Genomic DNA, 14865 nt, shown 5'->3' with positions numbered 1-14865 from the left:
GTTGATTTCTATGGGAGAATATTGAAATGCAGGTGGTTGGCCATGTGTTTTGCAACTCACTCCAGCCATGAGCAGGAGTGCTTTAATACCATTTTGGGTCTATTTTTGGATATAGTAACTTTACAAGTGCAGTTTGTGACTTGGAATGAAGTCACCGGTTTGTGGGTGATTAGACATCCCTCAATAAAACCCTTCCTGACCCTCTCTTAGTCCCTCCCTACTCCTTCCTACTCTCCTTTAGCAGTCACTATTCTTCATTTTCCAGCCACTCCCCTCTCTCCATCACACAGTTAATACTAAAATGTATAGTTATATGTGTGTAGACTACACACTTAGGGTGAGGATATCCGCACTGAATGAGATAGGAGCCCTGGCGGTGTAAATTCTACATATAGGTTTGTGAACAGCATTTTGTAGTATATTTTGTAGTACTACAAAACCTACTACAAAATGCAATTTGTGAATAGGCTCGTATGATTCTGGTCTGATTGGTTGTCGCCTGCATGCTATTTGTCATAATATATTTCTATACGTTATTCTTTTTATCCTAGGTAGCTGGGTGACCTTTCTGCAGATAAGGAGGCACCATCAAGAAGGAAATAGCAGGGTGTGGCTTTTCAGTGGAGTGGTACATAAAAGAACACCGTATGCGTTAACAGTATGGAACTGGCCATCAGAGACACCTATGTGAGAAAGCAGGGTTGTAAACTCTCAGATTCTCCAATACTGTCCATGGGGGGCCTGTTTGAAGTTCTGGTGGGGCCCGAAGCAAATTTCTCGAATAACAGATTGTGTACAATCCTCTGTATTTTTTCCGAAACACAACAGTTCTGGACACGTTTGCTTTAAAAACCTTTTACAAACGGTCTAGCCAGCATTACATTTTTCTGAATGTGTTTTAATGTGGTATTTGTTTTAAATTGTTAGAAAAAAATAATGGATTTTACTGTTTTAATTGTATTTGTTGTGAAAATACCAGCCAGGCCGGTGAAATACTGGTCAGGTGGTGGCTCGGGAAGCCATCCAGTCCTCACATTTTCTGTAGAAAAGATAGTTTTGGAGCTACCAGTTATTTTGCATGTAGTTCGAGTTTGACCTTATGGGCACCAAGAGCGACATAGAAGTAGAAATAGAAAGAACACATTTTTAAACAGTTGTAATTTCTTGGTTTTATGTCATTACAATGCATGCCATTACCATGCATGCCTTTACCACACCCATGTAATTCAACACGTTGACCTCTACAACGCATTGCATTACTTCATGGTCCTTTACAACACATTTATGTGGTGTCTGTGTTTGCACACATACGCACACACACACACACACACACACACACATATATATGTATATATATATATATATATATATATATATATATATATATATATATATGTATTCATTTTATTCTTATTTTTTATTTATTTTGAGGGGGATCCTCCCAAACCCCCTCTTTTCTTTTTACTCCTAACCTCCTCTGACCTCTTCCCTTCACAAAACCTAAATTTGCCCTCACCTTCTTTAACTTCTAACCTCCCCTTAACCCTAACATTACACTTACCTCCTTTTACCTAAGCAGACACTCAAAATGTATCCTTACCTCACTTTATCTCTACCCACCCGAAACCCCAAATTTACCCTTATCTCTCTTTACCTCTACCCAACCCTAAACCTTAAAATCATCCTTACCTCCCTTTGTCTCTACTCACCTCAAACCCCTAAAATTACCCTCACCTCCCTTTACACAAAAGATTCAGTATCGGAACACTCACAAACCGAAGAGACAATAATCCACAAAGTGTCGTGAAACGTAAAGAATATTTTCTTGAATGAGACAAAATGACAAATCATTCCACATAGCCAACGCATGTTTTGACCCATCAGACTTACTCAAGGCTGCAACAGAATAAAATGCAATCATAGTTATATACATTTGCAAAGATAATATTCATAGTGAGAGTAAACTCCTGAGACCACATCCATTTCGAAACAGAGAATCCAAATAGGCAGTTATTAAAAAACAATATGGTGCAGTGTCATATGAAATTGTAAGTCCAAATGAAAATGTACCAGTAGTTGTAGCAAGCTTACAGTGAGGATGATTAAGTGCCCACTAGACCCCAAGTGAAAAGAGATGAGACTAAACTTAGCTGTGAAGAGTCGCATGCCAATGTTGCCACCTATTGTATAGTTAGGTGAAAGAACACCATAGCTATAGGCAGTGAGTTAGAACAACGTGTGAAGATGAAATTATGACATAGGTGAGAATATTAGTAAAGATGCATTCTACTCTCTTGAGCTAGGGTTGGTCACATTATTTCATATTTTTCTTAGAGTTGTGATATTTCCTTCATTTGATGAATTGAAGGAAGACTTCCTAATAGAATGGAAACAATTATTTAACAACTCTTCTTTTGGCATTATGTCAATACTCATAAGACATGCAGAAAGACAGAGTCAACGTCTTTTGCCAGATATTTGTAAATTAGAAAAGGAAATTAAGGATTTAAACCTACCAAGATGTGTGTTTGTATTTATAAATGTAAATGTAAATGTGTTTGTATTTATATAGCGCACTTCTACCCTGAGGTCTCGTAGCTCTGTACTCATACCGCTGTGGAACCCTTCCTGGCTTTCCTGTGAAATGTCCACTCCTGGGCACCCTCAAGGTGAAGCCAGGCATCCAAGCGCTGCTGGGGCCGTTGTGGAGATTAAGCAAGCTATTGCCCAGAGTCACAGAGTGGGACCTTTGATTAGACTAGGCACTGAGGCGAGAATTATCAGGTCCGGGGAGATTGAGTCCAAGAGCCGGCGAGGCGGGGATTGAACCCTGGTCCCGGGCCAGACCTCTGCATCAGGGTCTGCCGCTCTAACCATTGAGCCACACTTCTCCACTACTCAAGACTACTGAGCAGAATGAAAAAGTAAAAGAAGTACTCGCAACATTGCCAACTCTACATTAAAGATACAAAATACTTGGCAAGGAGGATAGAGGCTGCCTCTAATTCCTGTAAGGAGATCTTTACGATCGTCAGGGAGTTTACAGCCCCACGATCCAATTCGACCCAGGCCGCTCCCTCTGAGTCGTGGGTCTCTGCCCTTGCCAATTTCTTCACAACCAAGATTAAACTGATCCAGGACTCTTTTCCCTTGAGGGTGGTTGAAGTACCCCCCAGTTTTGAGGAAGGGTCAGTTTCATTGGCCCCATTGGGTCCAGTCCTGGCAGATTTTCCACCAATCTCAGTTGTATCTTCATTGGCACTTATGGCCAATCTTGAATCTGGGTCGCCTCTTGACCCTTGTCCGGCCAAATTTTTGGATAAAATGGCTGAAGTTGGAAATCCGTTGGCAAACCCACTCTTGAATCTCTCCTTGAGTTGGGGGGTGGTCCCGCAGGCCTGGAAACAGGCAAATGTTATTCCCCTTCTCAAGAAGCCTGGCCTAGACCCTGGCCAACTACAGGCCTATCTCTCTTCTCCCTGCGCTGATCAAGATCTTGGAGAAGCATGTGCACACCGTGCTCTCCAACTTTCTGGAATCGTACAATCTGCTGCACCCTACTCAATCTGGCTTCCGCCCCAATTTAAGCACCGAGACGGCGCTTTTGGAGGTGTCTGAAGCCATTAAAGAGGCATTGGATTCGGGGGGCAAAGCTATGCTTGTAATGCTAGATTTGTCGGCGGCTTTTGACACCGTCCCCCATGAGGGTCTCCTCGCCAGACTTCATGAGATCGGTCTGAGGGGGACGGTGTTCAGCTGGTTTAAATCATTCTTGGCTGGCCGTCGACAAACGGTCTGGGTCCCACCTAGCTCTGCCGTGATGCCGCCTTTGGGAGTCGGAGTTCCGCAGGGCTCTGTGTTGAGCCCGACTCTTTTTAACATCTTTATGAACCCTTTGGCGGCACTGGCGGAGTCTTTTGGGGACCAGATTGTTTCCTATGCCGACGATACCCAGCTCCTCTTTACGTGCAGGAACGGAGAAGATTTCGGTGGAAAGAGTATCCGTGAGTGCCTTGGGGCTATTTTTAAATGGTTCCAGCTTAACAGCCTCAAGTGCAACTCAGATAAATCTGAGGTACTCTTCTTCGGCTGTCCATCCGATCCAGATTGGCAGGAATGGTGACCGGTTAACATGTTCCCTCCAGCGGGCTCGTCCCAGCTTGCAAACAACTTGGGGATCAAGATTGACAATGGTCTGACGTTAAGATCTCAGATCCTTGGTCTTACGGGAACATGTTTTGGCCTCCTCAGGATGCTCCGTAAGTTCCTTCCTCTGCTTTCAGAGGATCATAGGAAGACGACGGTGCAGGCCTTAATAGGTTCAAGATTGGACTAGTCCAACGTCCTATATCTCGGCCTGCCGGAATATGTCCTGCAACGGCTGCAGGTGGTCCAGAACTCGGCCGCACGGGCCATTTTTGGTCTGTATAGGCGAGCCAGAGTCTCGGGTCTTTTGCAGTCGCTCCATTGGCTGCCTATCCGGAAGCGGATAGTTTTTAAGGCTTTGACCTTGGCCCATAAGGCTCTCCACGCCTCAGGAGCAAAATATCTCAAAAAGAGGCTTGCCTTTTACCATCCGGCCAGATCTCTGAGGTCTGAATCACTGTTCCTTGCGGTGGTCCCACGAGTAAAAAGGGCTCGTATTGGAGGTCGCTCTTTTAAGCTGTTGGCCCCACAGCTTGGAACACTTTGCCCCTAGCATTGCGCTGCACCTCTAACTTGCTGAACTTCAGGAAGGGCCTTAAAACTTGGCTGTTTGCCCTTTAGGTCGCTCTCTTTTCTTTCTGCCTGGTCCGTTTTATTTTACTGTGTTGTGTTTTTCTCTGTTGCAGGTTTGTCAATAAAAGCGCCGGGACACTCTATGGAGTAGCCGTGCGCTATAAAAGACTATATTAACATAACATAACATAACAAAATGTGAAAGCCAGAGAGGGATGAGAACAACTATAGGAATAGGAGAATGTTTACCTATGCACATAGGTTTGACAATACCAGGCCCACAAATCAATCTGACAATAGGTGTACCACCAGCAACACGGTGACAAATTCCCCTTGCGGTTCTGATGTGTCAAGTATTATCAGTGACACTATTAAGGATGTTCTTACCACCCCTAAGGTAACAGATCCATTGGTAGTTGGTACATCCATGTTTTTGTGGAAGCACTGATATTCCGCATAGGCAACAAATCAAATCACAAAAAACAGGTCACAAATTCAAACCAATCAGGAGGGGAGGGATAGAGCAGGTCCAGGGGTGTTCAGAAAAGGAGGAGTCACAAAATGGGCAACCTCAGGAATCAGAAGAACTAGAGTCAGCTCACTCAACTGCAGGGGTAGGAGAAAGCAAACAAACATCCGGGTCTGGACAAGGATAAGCGACAGTAGCAGACACAATAGAACATGGTATTTCCATCATTAATTTGTCAGAACACCAACCATTTGCATTTCCTACCAACCTAGGTAAATGTAACAGATCTATTAAAGACAGGCAGGACCTACAACTATTAATATGGAGTGATGAGTCTGACCCTACCACTTCCTCCATTACAATATTGTTGACAGAATTGGACAGCACACCAACTTTGAATATTGACAGTGGTCTGAGTTCTAAATCTACCTTTATTCCTGCTTCCAGATAACTCAATTGAGGTTTTTTTACTAACTTGTCACCTGGGATCTTCATAGGTTAGAGGACAGTGTCAAAAGAAGAAGAAATGTATTACCAGAAATCTAAACAATCGAGAAAGAACAGCTTTGAAGTACCATGCAGTCGCCAGCCCTTCTTATTAAAGAAGCGGACAAGGGTGGCAACCAATGTTCCCTCTAATTTATTTCCTCTTTGTGCGGCCGTGCAAGATCTTTGTGCGCTTCAGCCAAGGCTTTGTGCACCAAGCATGCCAGCGCAGTACTTGAGTATATAAATCACTGCCATTTACCACTCGAAAATGTGTTTACAATGAGAGTGAAAACAGGAGTATTTCACAAATATAGCTCCATTTAATAGTCTTGAGACAGTTTTGCAATGTAGATACAGATCATCATGACATGATTTGTTTACTCTAGTGGTGCATGCACCCCAAATTTAGAAAAGAACAGGACTCAGAAGGTAGCATCATATTAAGATTTTATTGAATATTCTCAATTACAGAATTGCTAATTTGGCGGGAGAATGTTGGGAGACTATACAAGGGTGTATATATATTTAGAAAGTTGACAATTACATAACACATTAACATGTTGATATACCACCTAGCAATTTGTGTCCCTGCTAAGAGGCAGTCTGTAAAATGAGCGCATCCAGGACAAACAGACTGTGGTAAAGGGTGACTCAGACAAGTCAAGTGCTGACATGAGGTGTGTGACATGTCTGCTTCTTTCACCGGTCCTGGCCCATCTTTCACCGCTAATAACCTTTATCAAGCTTAACTTAGCCACTCAAAATGTAGGCTTTTGTCCTGATCAGCATGTCCAAGTGATTCTCCTCCTGACTATTTCTCAATTTAGACTTCATAGTGTTGATGAGTATGAATCCACAATGGGGAAAAATAAGTGCAGGTACTCAACCCACTGAACTGTGGACTAGAGGTGGAGCCAGGGGCATATCTAAGGGCGCGTCGAGGAGACAAACATTTAATGACTCTTCTTTCTCAGTCCTCCTCTTCTGATCATTTTATAATCAGATACATTATCCACTCTCATTATGTCAATCCTCTTAACTACTCCTTTATCCCCCAGGTTTACATTCTTCATTTCCCTTTTTTGTATTTTACCCCGTTTTTAGGTCTCGCCCTGCATAGGCTGCACTTGCGCCTTCTCGCCGGCGAGATCTTATGTTTTAGAGTGTGGGGCTTGAATCCGTCCCTCTTCTCCATTGGCTGGCTTCCTAAACGGAGGCCAGCCATTGGAGGGGAGGGGCGTCTGTCCGTTTAAGCCCCGTCTTTTTAGGATTCGGGGGCGTTTTTTTTCATGTTCTTTCTCCCCTCTTCCCATTGGCTGGAATTTTACATTCCAGCCACTGGGAAGAGGAGAGAAAGAAAAACATGTCCCGAATCCAAAAATGGCGCTGCGTTTCTCCGAGGCATTTCTGCTTCACCTCGGAGAAATATGGTGGTGTCAGGCACACTCCATTTATTTTTAACAAAAGTTAACTTAGCATGCTGAGTTTGCATAAGTCCTATGCAGGTCGTAATCAGGGCCTGTGTGTGCAATCTTTTGTTTTGCCATGTTATTTATTTTGCTAACCTGTTTCTGTTATACGTGTTGCCCTGCGTAATTTTTTTGCGTGCCTGTTCATGTGTTGTTGAGTGGTTTGTCTCTGTTGCTGTCTGTCAATGTTAGGCCTTGTTAGTCAGTTCTGTAACAATTGTTACTTTTTAGTGCGAGTGTCCTTTTGTGTCTACTTGGCTTTGTTGTGACCTTTGATTCCTTTCCTCACCTCTTGTTTGTGCCAGGCTGGAGTGGCATCTGCGATCGGTGGCATTCATTATTGATCGTCGCTGCTTTGTCTGATTCCCATTGGTTCTTTACATAGCTGAGCGCGGCTGAATTATGTGGCATTTCTTTCCTGGTGACAGTGCCTGGTTTTGTGACATTTCTCATCCGGTCCCAGGTGTTACAGTATTTCCGTATGTGAATCAATTGCCGCCGCGCTGGCTCCCGGGCCCCTCACAACCCCAGGCAGCGCCTGGGAGCTGAGAGGCGCAGATGTGCCGGCGCGCTCTTCACGGCTGTGGTGGCACCGCCGAGGAGACAAGATCTCTTCCGAGCATGGGGCGGTGGCGTGGATGTGTGCGGTGCAGCAGCGGCACCCCTTTCATAGGTGGACTGGATGTTCGGAAGGCCGCATCTGGCTCCTCCCGACTTCTTCACTCCCTCTTGTTCTTGCCTAGTTTAATTTCTCCAGTCACCACCAAGTTAGGAGATATTATGGACATTTACGCCCCCCCCCCTTTGTTGCCCGCGCCGGGGCCGGAGATAAACCCGGCAGCGTGGATTCTATCTCCAGGGCCATGCCCGGCCAGACGGTTGGGGACGGGAGGCACTTGAATTTATGGCCCTGGGCGAATTCCTACTGTGTAGTCTCGCGTCCCCCCTCCCCGCCTCTGGTTGCAAGGGGGGGAGTGAGCTGCGGGCTGCAGTGCAGCGGCCCCCCCCGCGATTGATGTTCGCCCAGTCTGGCCAGGGGGTGTGTGGCAAGCTCAAGGGCCATGCGGTTGTGCCCCAGCTGGGTAGGCAGCACGGGCGGGGGGTAGCTGGAGGCTGTTGAGGTGTTAATGTGGTCCGAGAGCGGATGGCGCACTCTCTCACACCCTCTCCACCTCACCATCTCACCCTCACCCACCCTCTCACCCTCACACACCCTCACACCCCCTCGCACCCTCACACCCCCTCTCACCCTCGCACCCCCTCTCACCCTCTCACCCTCACTCACCCTCTCACCCTCACTCACCCTCTCACCCTCACACACCCTGACACACCCTGACACACCCCCTCTCACCCTCACACACCCTCACACACCCTCTCACACCCTCACTCACCCTCACCTACCCTCACTCACCCTCACTCACCCTCACACACCCTCACACACCCTCACTCATCCTCTCACACTCACCTTCATGGACATGGCTTGCCTGGGGTGACGACTTCCCTGGTTCCTATGCTTCGAGCCTTTGCTGGCTCTTGGAATTATGCTCTGGGGCTCTGTGTATGTGTGTGTGGCTCTGTGTATGTGTGTGTGGCTCTGTGTATGTGTGTGTGGCTCTGCGTGTGTGTGTGTGGTTCTGTGTATGTGTGTGTGGCTCTGTGTATGTGTGTGTGGCTCTGTGTATGTGTGTGTGGCTCTGTGTATGTGTGTGTGGCTCTGTGTATGGCGCTCTTTGTGTGTGTGGGTGCAAATGCAATAGGTCTTGCATTTGTGAGAGATTAAGCTATTGGCATTGTCAATGACAATGCCATTTATTTATATGTTTTAAAAACAAAAATAATGTCATGAGCAATCCCAATAGCTCTAACTTTAACAAAGACGAGACCATTGCATTGTAAATGCTTGTTATATTTCTCTCCTCTCTGTTCCTCCACCATTTCTTTTTCCCTCATCTCTCTTACCACTTTCTGCTTTCCCTTTCTCCATGTCTCTCTCCACTCTTTTCTTCTCTTTCTTCTCATTTCTCTGTTGCTTTGTCCTTGATTCTTTTCTTTTCTCTTGTCTCATTAGCCCATCTTCCTTAACCCTTGTTACTTTATCACTACATATTTTATTCTAGTCCTCTCCTACCATCTTCTACCCCTTTTTTTCTCCCTGTGCAGGTGTGGGGAACTAATGGGTGATACAGTGGTCCTGATGCCCTGATGAAATTACCACAACATTCTCTGTTAATGGAACATGTTTGTCACTCTGGCAACATTGTTTTAATTAACCGCTCTAACTACGTACAGGAACTAGATCATCAATTGTTGACAGTATGGCTTAAGGTTTACTAGATAAGAATCCCTTAAAGCATATCACGTCAAAATTGGAATGCAGTCTATTTGAAAGGCGTGAACTGTGTTTAATTACTGATTTGGAACACATGTATATTTTCAATCCTACACCTACTGCACCATGCATCTACGTTTTACCTAAGATGCATACAACTGGTCCTTATCCACAAGGCAGGCCTATCATTTCTGGTATAGGGCCTCCCACTGAACATCTGTCAGAATATATTAACCTCATTTCTCCAACGAAAGTTCTAAATCTTCCATCGTACATACAGGATTCCAATTACATTTTACATAAACCAATTGACATTGAATGGCATGAAGAACTTACATTTGGAACCTTAAATGTATGTTCTCTATTCACATGTATTCCAAGCGAAAAAGTCTTCGAGGTCATCAAACCTTTCCCTTTTTTCAGAGATGCCACGTTGTAAGAACACTCCTTCATATTATTGGAAATTATCTCCTTTTTACTTGACAAGAATGCTTTTACTCATAATGGTCAGTGGTAATGACCAATACAAGTGGAGGCTATGGGGTACAAATGTTCTTCTTCATACGCCAACCTCTATATGGGGTGGTATGAAAATTTACCTTTATGGAAAGCATGTCCACCCCATCTAACGGAACATGTTATTTACCAGAGGAGATTTCTAGACTATGTATTCTTGACCTGGACTGTTAACACAGATGTACTCGTCCAGTTTTTTGCACATCTCAATAACAATGATAACAAAATCCAAAAAAGCAGTAATGGGTTTGCCTACTGTTGATATGTATATCTCAATGCACAGCGTTACACCTTCCAATCAGCCATACTGCTCATAGGTCCCCAACTTTCCCACCAAACAACTTTCAACAGAATAGGGAGCACTACTGAACTTACAATAGGGCATTTGGGTAATTCAAGTATTTAACCAAAAAAAATAAAAATTAAACAGTTCATCAAGATGGATAGTTCTTCTATCAGTCCATAGATACACAAGAGTCGTAAAGATGAATCTTCAACAGATCTTTATTTTTCAAAAACAAAACATGCAGCACTGCTAGGGCGTTTCGGCTATGGGAGAATGACGTTATGTGTGAAGAGGGACCATCTGCAACGGATGGTTCAGTGCAAATATTTACCACATGGTTACGGTTATAAACGTATCCATATTTGTGCAGGAGGTAGTGTGTGAATGATGGCAGCAATAAAAAAATGTTTTCTTCCCCGCTGAATATCTCTTTGAAGGACAAAATGTGTTGGAAGGGCTGTATGTTTTGTATATGAAGAATAAGAATCTGTTGAAGATTTATCTTTACGGCTTTCATGTATGTATGGACTGATTGAAGAACTGTCTATCTTGAGAAACTGTTTGATATTTGATTTTTTTCATAAAAAATACTTACCTGCTTGGTAAAGTGAAGGTGCAAACTTGTACCTGTGTGGTACTCACCTGCACGGTAAAGGCAGCATGGTAAAGTTCATACTAGGCAAAGATTGTGTTTCCCTCATTTCTTCAGTTTGAATTAAGGCACTTTGAATAATTAGACTATGTGCTAGCTGGAGTACTTTGCTTTCAAGCAGATATGGGTCAGAACTAATAACCTAATCCTGCATGCACACAAATGTTTAAGGCCCCACATAAGAGCCACACATAGAAGCTGGACTATGGTGGAGTCACTGTTGAAATGCAAAGCTTTAAAACATGTTTCCGCTATTTACCCATTTTCCAAGAAGTGTTGCACGTTCTTCAAACACCTGTGGGAAGAGAAACCAAATGTTAAACGTTACTTCTATTTACATAATAAAGGAACAACAGCAATAATCACAATGAAGATTGTTTCGGTTACAGTATCTATCAGTGATTTGATGAAATTGTAATGCAATAGTCACCTGGATAATCATAGGGAGACTAGCCACCTGTTATAATAATCATATATTTTCTTTTCTCTGCGTCCCCCGTTCGTATTCTATATGTTTGCATATGTTGGAGTATGTTTCAAATAGAAATGCACATTTATTAATGCTGTTATTGCATTGTGACAATTCGGCTCGCTTGGATATATATTCATGTTTTTCTGTACAGTTTGAGGTGTCTTTCCATTGATTGCTTTTAAATAATAAACCATACTTCATAGAAATTGATACCTTGACTTCTCACTTATTTATGAACACTGAGCAAGGTTTCACAGAATGTAAGTGAAAGGTTAGATGTGCATTACTTCTGAAAATGATCAACAGTGTTTTGACAGAATATATAAACTAGAGTACAGCATTATTAAATAGAGAGAAACTTCGTACCAGGGATTTAAGGCTGAGACTCAGACAGAAGCTGTAATCACATTGCCTTGCTGAAGGCTCCAAGAAAAGGCCCATCCAACCAACACTCGGCTAATCTTCCAACTTGGGGACAGCCGCTGTTATATACATCCTGAATTTTGGTTCTACTGTTCAGAAAAGGTATGCATGTGTGAACCATCTAATAAACTCGAAGTAGGCCTCTTTTGGTGCTACGTTTAGCTTAGTTAGCCAAGAGGAAGGAGAGGTTGAGGATACTGATGTAAAGATGCTTTACAATACCGTCATAATGTTACAATAATTTCTATTATTCCACTTTGTGACAAGTATAGTTGCTAGATCTTGTTTCTTTTTATAATAATTACTATTCATTTTGATAAGATTTCTATTTTAATAAATCTGAAAACTATATTCTTGATTTCCAAGTATTCTTGAGTATGCGTATTGATGATGAAATGACATGCTGAGTTCCACCAACTATCCCTGTAAAATATCATAGGAATGATTGTGACCTAAAAGGCAGCCCACTCCACTAATGCTCAGTGGGTTGGGGTGTGGTGACAGTCCACCAGCTTTTCTGTCTGAGGTTGGCATATTGACCAAGCCCTTAGTGTTAGAGGATTTAGAAAACCCATTTCCGGGCCCTGTTCTGGAAAGAAATCCAGAAAATGTATCACACCAAATGAAGAGAGGCTGGAATCCCCAAGTGTAATCCTTTAATGATCAAACTTGAAACCTCTATGATCTTCCCATCCAATGCCTGAGTGTGTGACCCTTGAGAGTCAAACGCTTCTGATGAGCCAATAGATAAGAAAGGAGCCCCCTGGGAAAGCGGATGAGAGGCAGACAAGCAGAGGAAATAACAGCTAAATTCAAGAAATCAGAACGGTCTGCCCCTTATGATTTATAATAAGGCTCAAAAAGAGTCCTCGATTCACACAGAGCAGGGATAAGCTCACAGTAACCAGAAACAAAAACAACTGATGTCAGGACAAAAGCTTATATGAGGATAGTCATATTTTATTTACTTTTTTCATTATAAAAATATCATTTTTTTAAAGACTGAAGACCAAGGTTTAGACCACACAAGAATTACTGATAAATCACAACATAGTTCAAAAAAATCCCACACACCCCAAAAAAAGTTCAATCATACTACTCGGCAACCACACACATACTTATTGCATACACCAACTCCAAAAGTTCTGACATACTCATTCATTCATAAATCATCCCATATACATTGTACTTCAGTAGCCAGATGTTATACTTATGTAATGTCCTGAATAGTTTCCAAACTCGGGATAGGAGACTAGTAGACAAGATATTAGGACAAAACAAACAACGCCGACGTGCGTTTCGGTGCAAGGCCAGGTCTAAGGCCACACCTTCTTCAGGGCACACAGAAGAGGGGAGGGGGACGAGGAAACAGCATGTATTTGAAATAAATCCCGAAGGACAACGGAGTTCTCGTACACCTCGCTGGGGGTCGCGTAACTTCTGATGAGCCATCTAGCTGGTATCTAACACCAAACGGAGCAAATATATTGGTGTTTTTATGTAACACCAGCCTCCCTTGGGAAATAGCAGTCCGATAACATTTTCATTATCTTGGCTCTCGAGCGTCCAGCTAGGTCTTAGCGGCATTTAGGTAAACCGTAACATCATTTGTGATGGTATTTTATTTTTAGTCATAATAATTCTCACTACCACACTTATGAACTGTGATCTGAACAGAGGAAGTAAAGAGCTCAGAGCTGTCCACTCTGAAGCCTCAGATGCGCAATCCACACTGGTAGTCCTAAGAAAAGAGTGATTGGGTTGAGCAGGACATTGAACAGCCAGAAGCTCATCTCCAAGAGCTAGAGGGAACAATATGGCTGCAGATTCCAAAAGCAGAAAGATGATGGACTGTAAAACCTGTATGGTAGGGGGAAGATGGATGCCCGGTTGAGAGGTTGGATAATGAGAAGAGAGGGGCCCATCTGAGAATCCTAGGAGGAAGTTCTTCGAAACTAATTGGTCATGGCGAGTTTGCAATCTGGTCTGCCAAAAATGTGATTTCTGAGGTTTCACAACCTGGTGCCAGAGATGGTATCTATAAAGAGACCTCTAGTATATGTCAAAACTTTGCACAGCTTTATAGCTAAGCTGGAAACAGAACATGAGGGCAAAGTTATCTTTACCTGGGAGGAGGCATCTATGGACTCCTGGTATAGCCATGGTATCTTAGAAAAAGAGTGGGGCCCAGAAAAGTGTTTAGCTGATACCTGCTAAACCACAATTATTGCTACCATAAAACAAGAGTTAGCAAGACTTTTTTCAAATTGAATAGTACAACAAGGTGAATCCTATGAATGCTTAGTCAAATGAGACAGAATTTGGTCATATAGGCAACAAGACTAGCAATTTATTTTGTTAAAAAAATTAGTAAGTTAACCCATGTTGCTTTGGGACCCTGCTACTTTTCCTTTAATTGGAACATGCTCACAGTGCAGTACATGGAAAGCAACTAAGGCAGAAAAATTGTGCCAGTCAATATGGCATTTTAACATTATGAGTACATCCATCTCACCTTGTCGTTCATGAGCTGGTGGTTGAGTGGCGTCCAGGTGCTCATTTTGGTTTGCATTTTAGAGCCATCCGCGTTCTTAGGGGGTGCAAACGCCATTGGGCCTCAAAAACCCCCAACCTGATCCAGAGCCTCGTTACTGAAACGTAGGAAAAGTAGAGTAGGTCAAGGTACCTTTAAGATGAGACAACACATCAATCCTGCAAACAGTTCAAGGAGACATAACATTTGTAATATAACTTTAGAAATAACTGAATTTTAATGTCTCCAATACTATGCATCAAGCAGAAGATTGAGAGGGTTTTCAGGGTTGCACCGCCATCTTTTTCTGTAAACAAATGTTTAGCAACAGTTTGAAAAAATATAAGCAGATAGAATTGATGATCCTAGAATTCATATAGAAAGTTTTGTAAAAGTGTTTTCCACGACAGCATCAAAGCACTGTAGAGGTTAGTAAATTTTCAGGAAAGAGCAGAAACTATTATTTTGTAGGCGCTTTGGCATATTTTCATATTTGCAGTGTAATTTA

At 43.0% G+C, this 14865-nt stretch overlaps 1 protein-coding gene across 1 annotated transcript in view; it reads right to left on the bottom strand.

Annotated features, from left to right (window-relative positions):
- FBXO16 (F-box protein 16) overlaps positions 1-14471 on the bottom strand; it is a 265267-nt gene extending 250796 nt beyond the window's left edge. The window contains exons 1-2 of the mRNA XM_086928016.1: positions 14340-14471; positions 11189-11224 (exon numbers count right to left, since the gene is read on the bottom strand). Of these exons, the coding sequence (XP_086784142.1) occupies positions 11189-11224; positions 14340-14435 (132 nt within the window). The 5' untranslated portion in view covers positions 14436-14471. The remainder of the gene's footprint in view (positions 1-11188; positions 11225-14339) is intronic.
- Positions 14472-14865: the final 394 nt, after the last annotated feature.

The sequence above is a fragment of the Lissotriton vulgaris genome, chromosome 6, assembly GCF_964263255.1.
Source record: "Lissotriton vulgaris chromosome 6, aLisVul1.2, whole genome shotgun sequence".
NCBI lineage: Eukaryota > Metazoa > Chordata > Amphibia > Caudata > Salamandridae > Lissotriton > Lissotriton vulgaris.
Note: the sequence above shows the minus strand (reverse complement) of the source record. Positions and strands in the feature narration are given on the sequence as shown.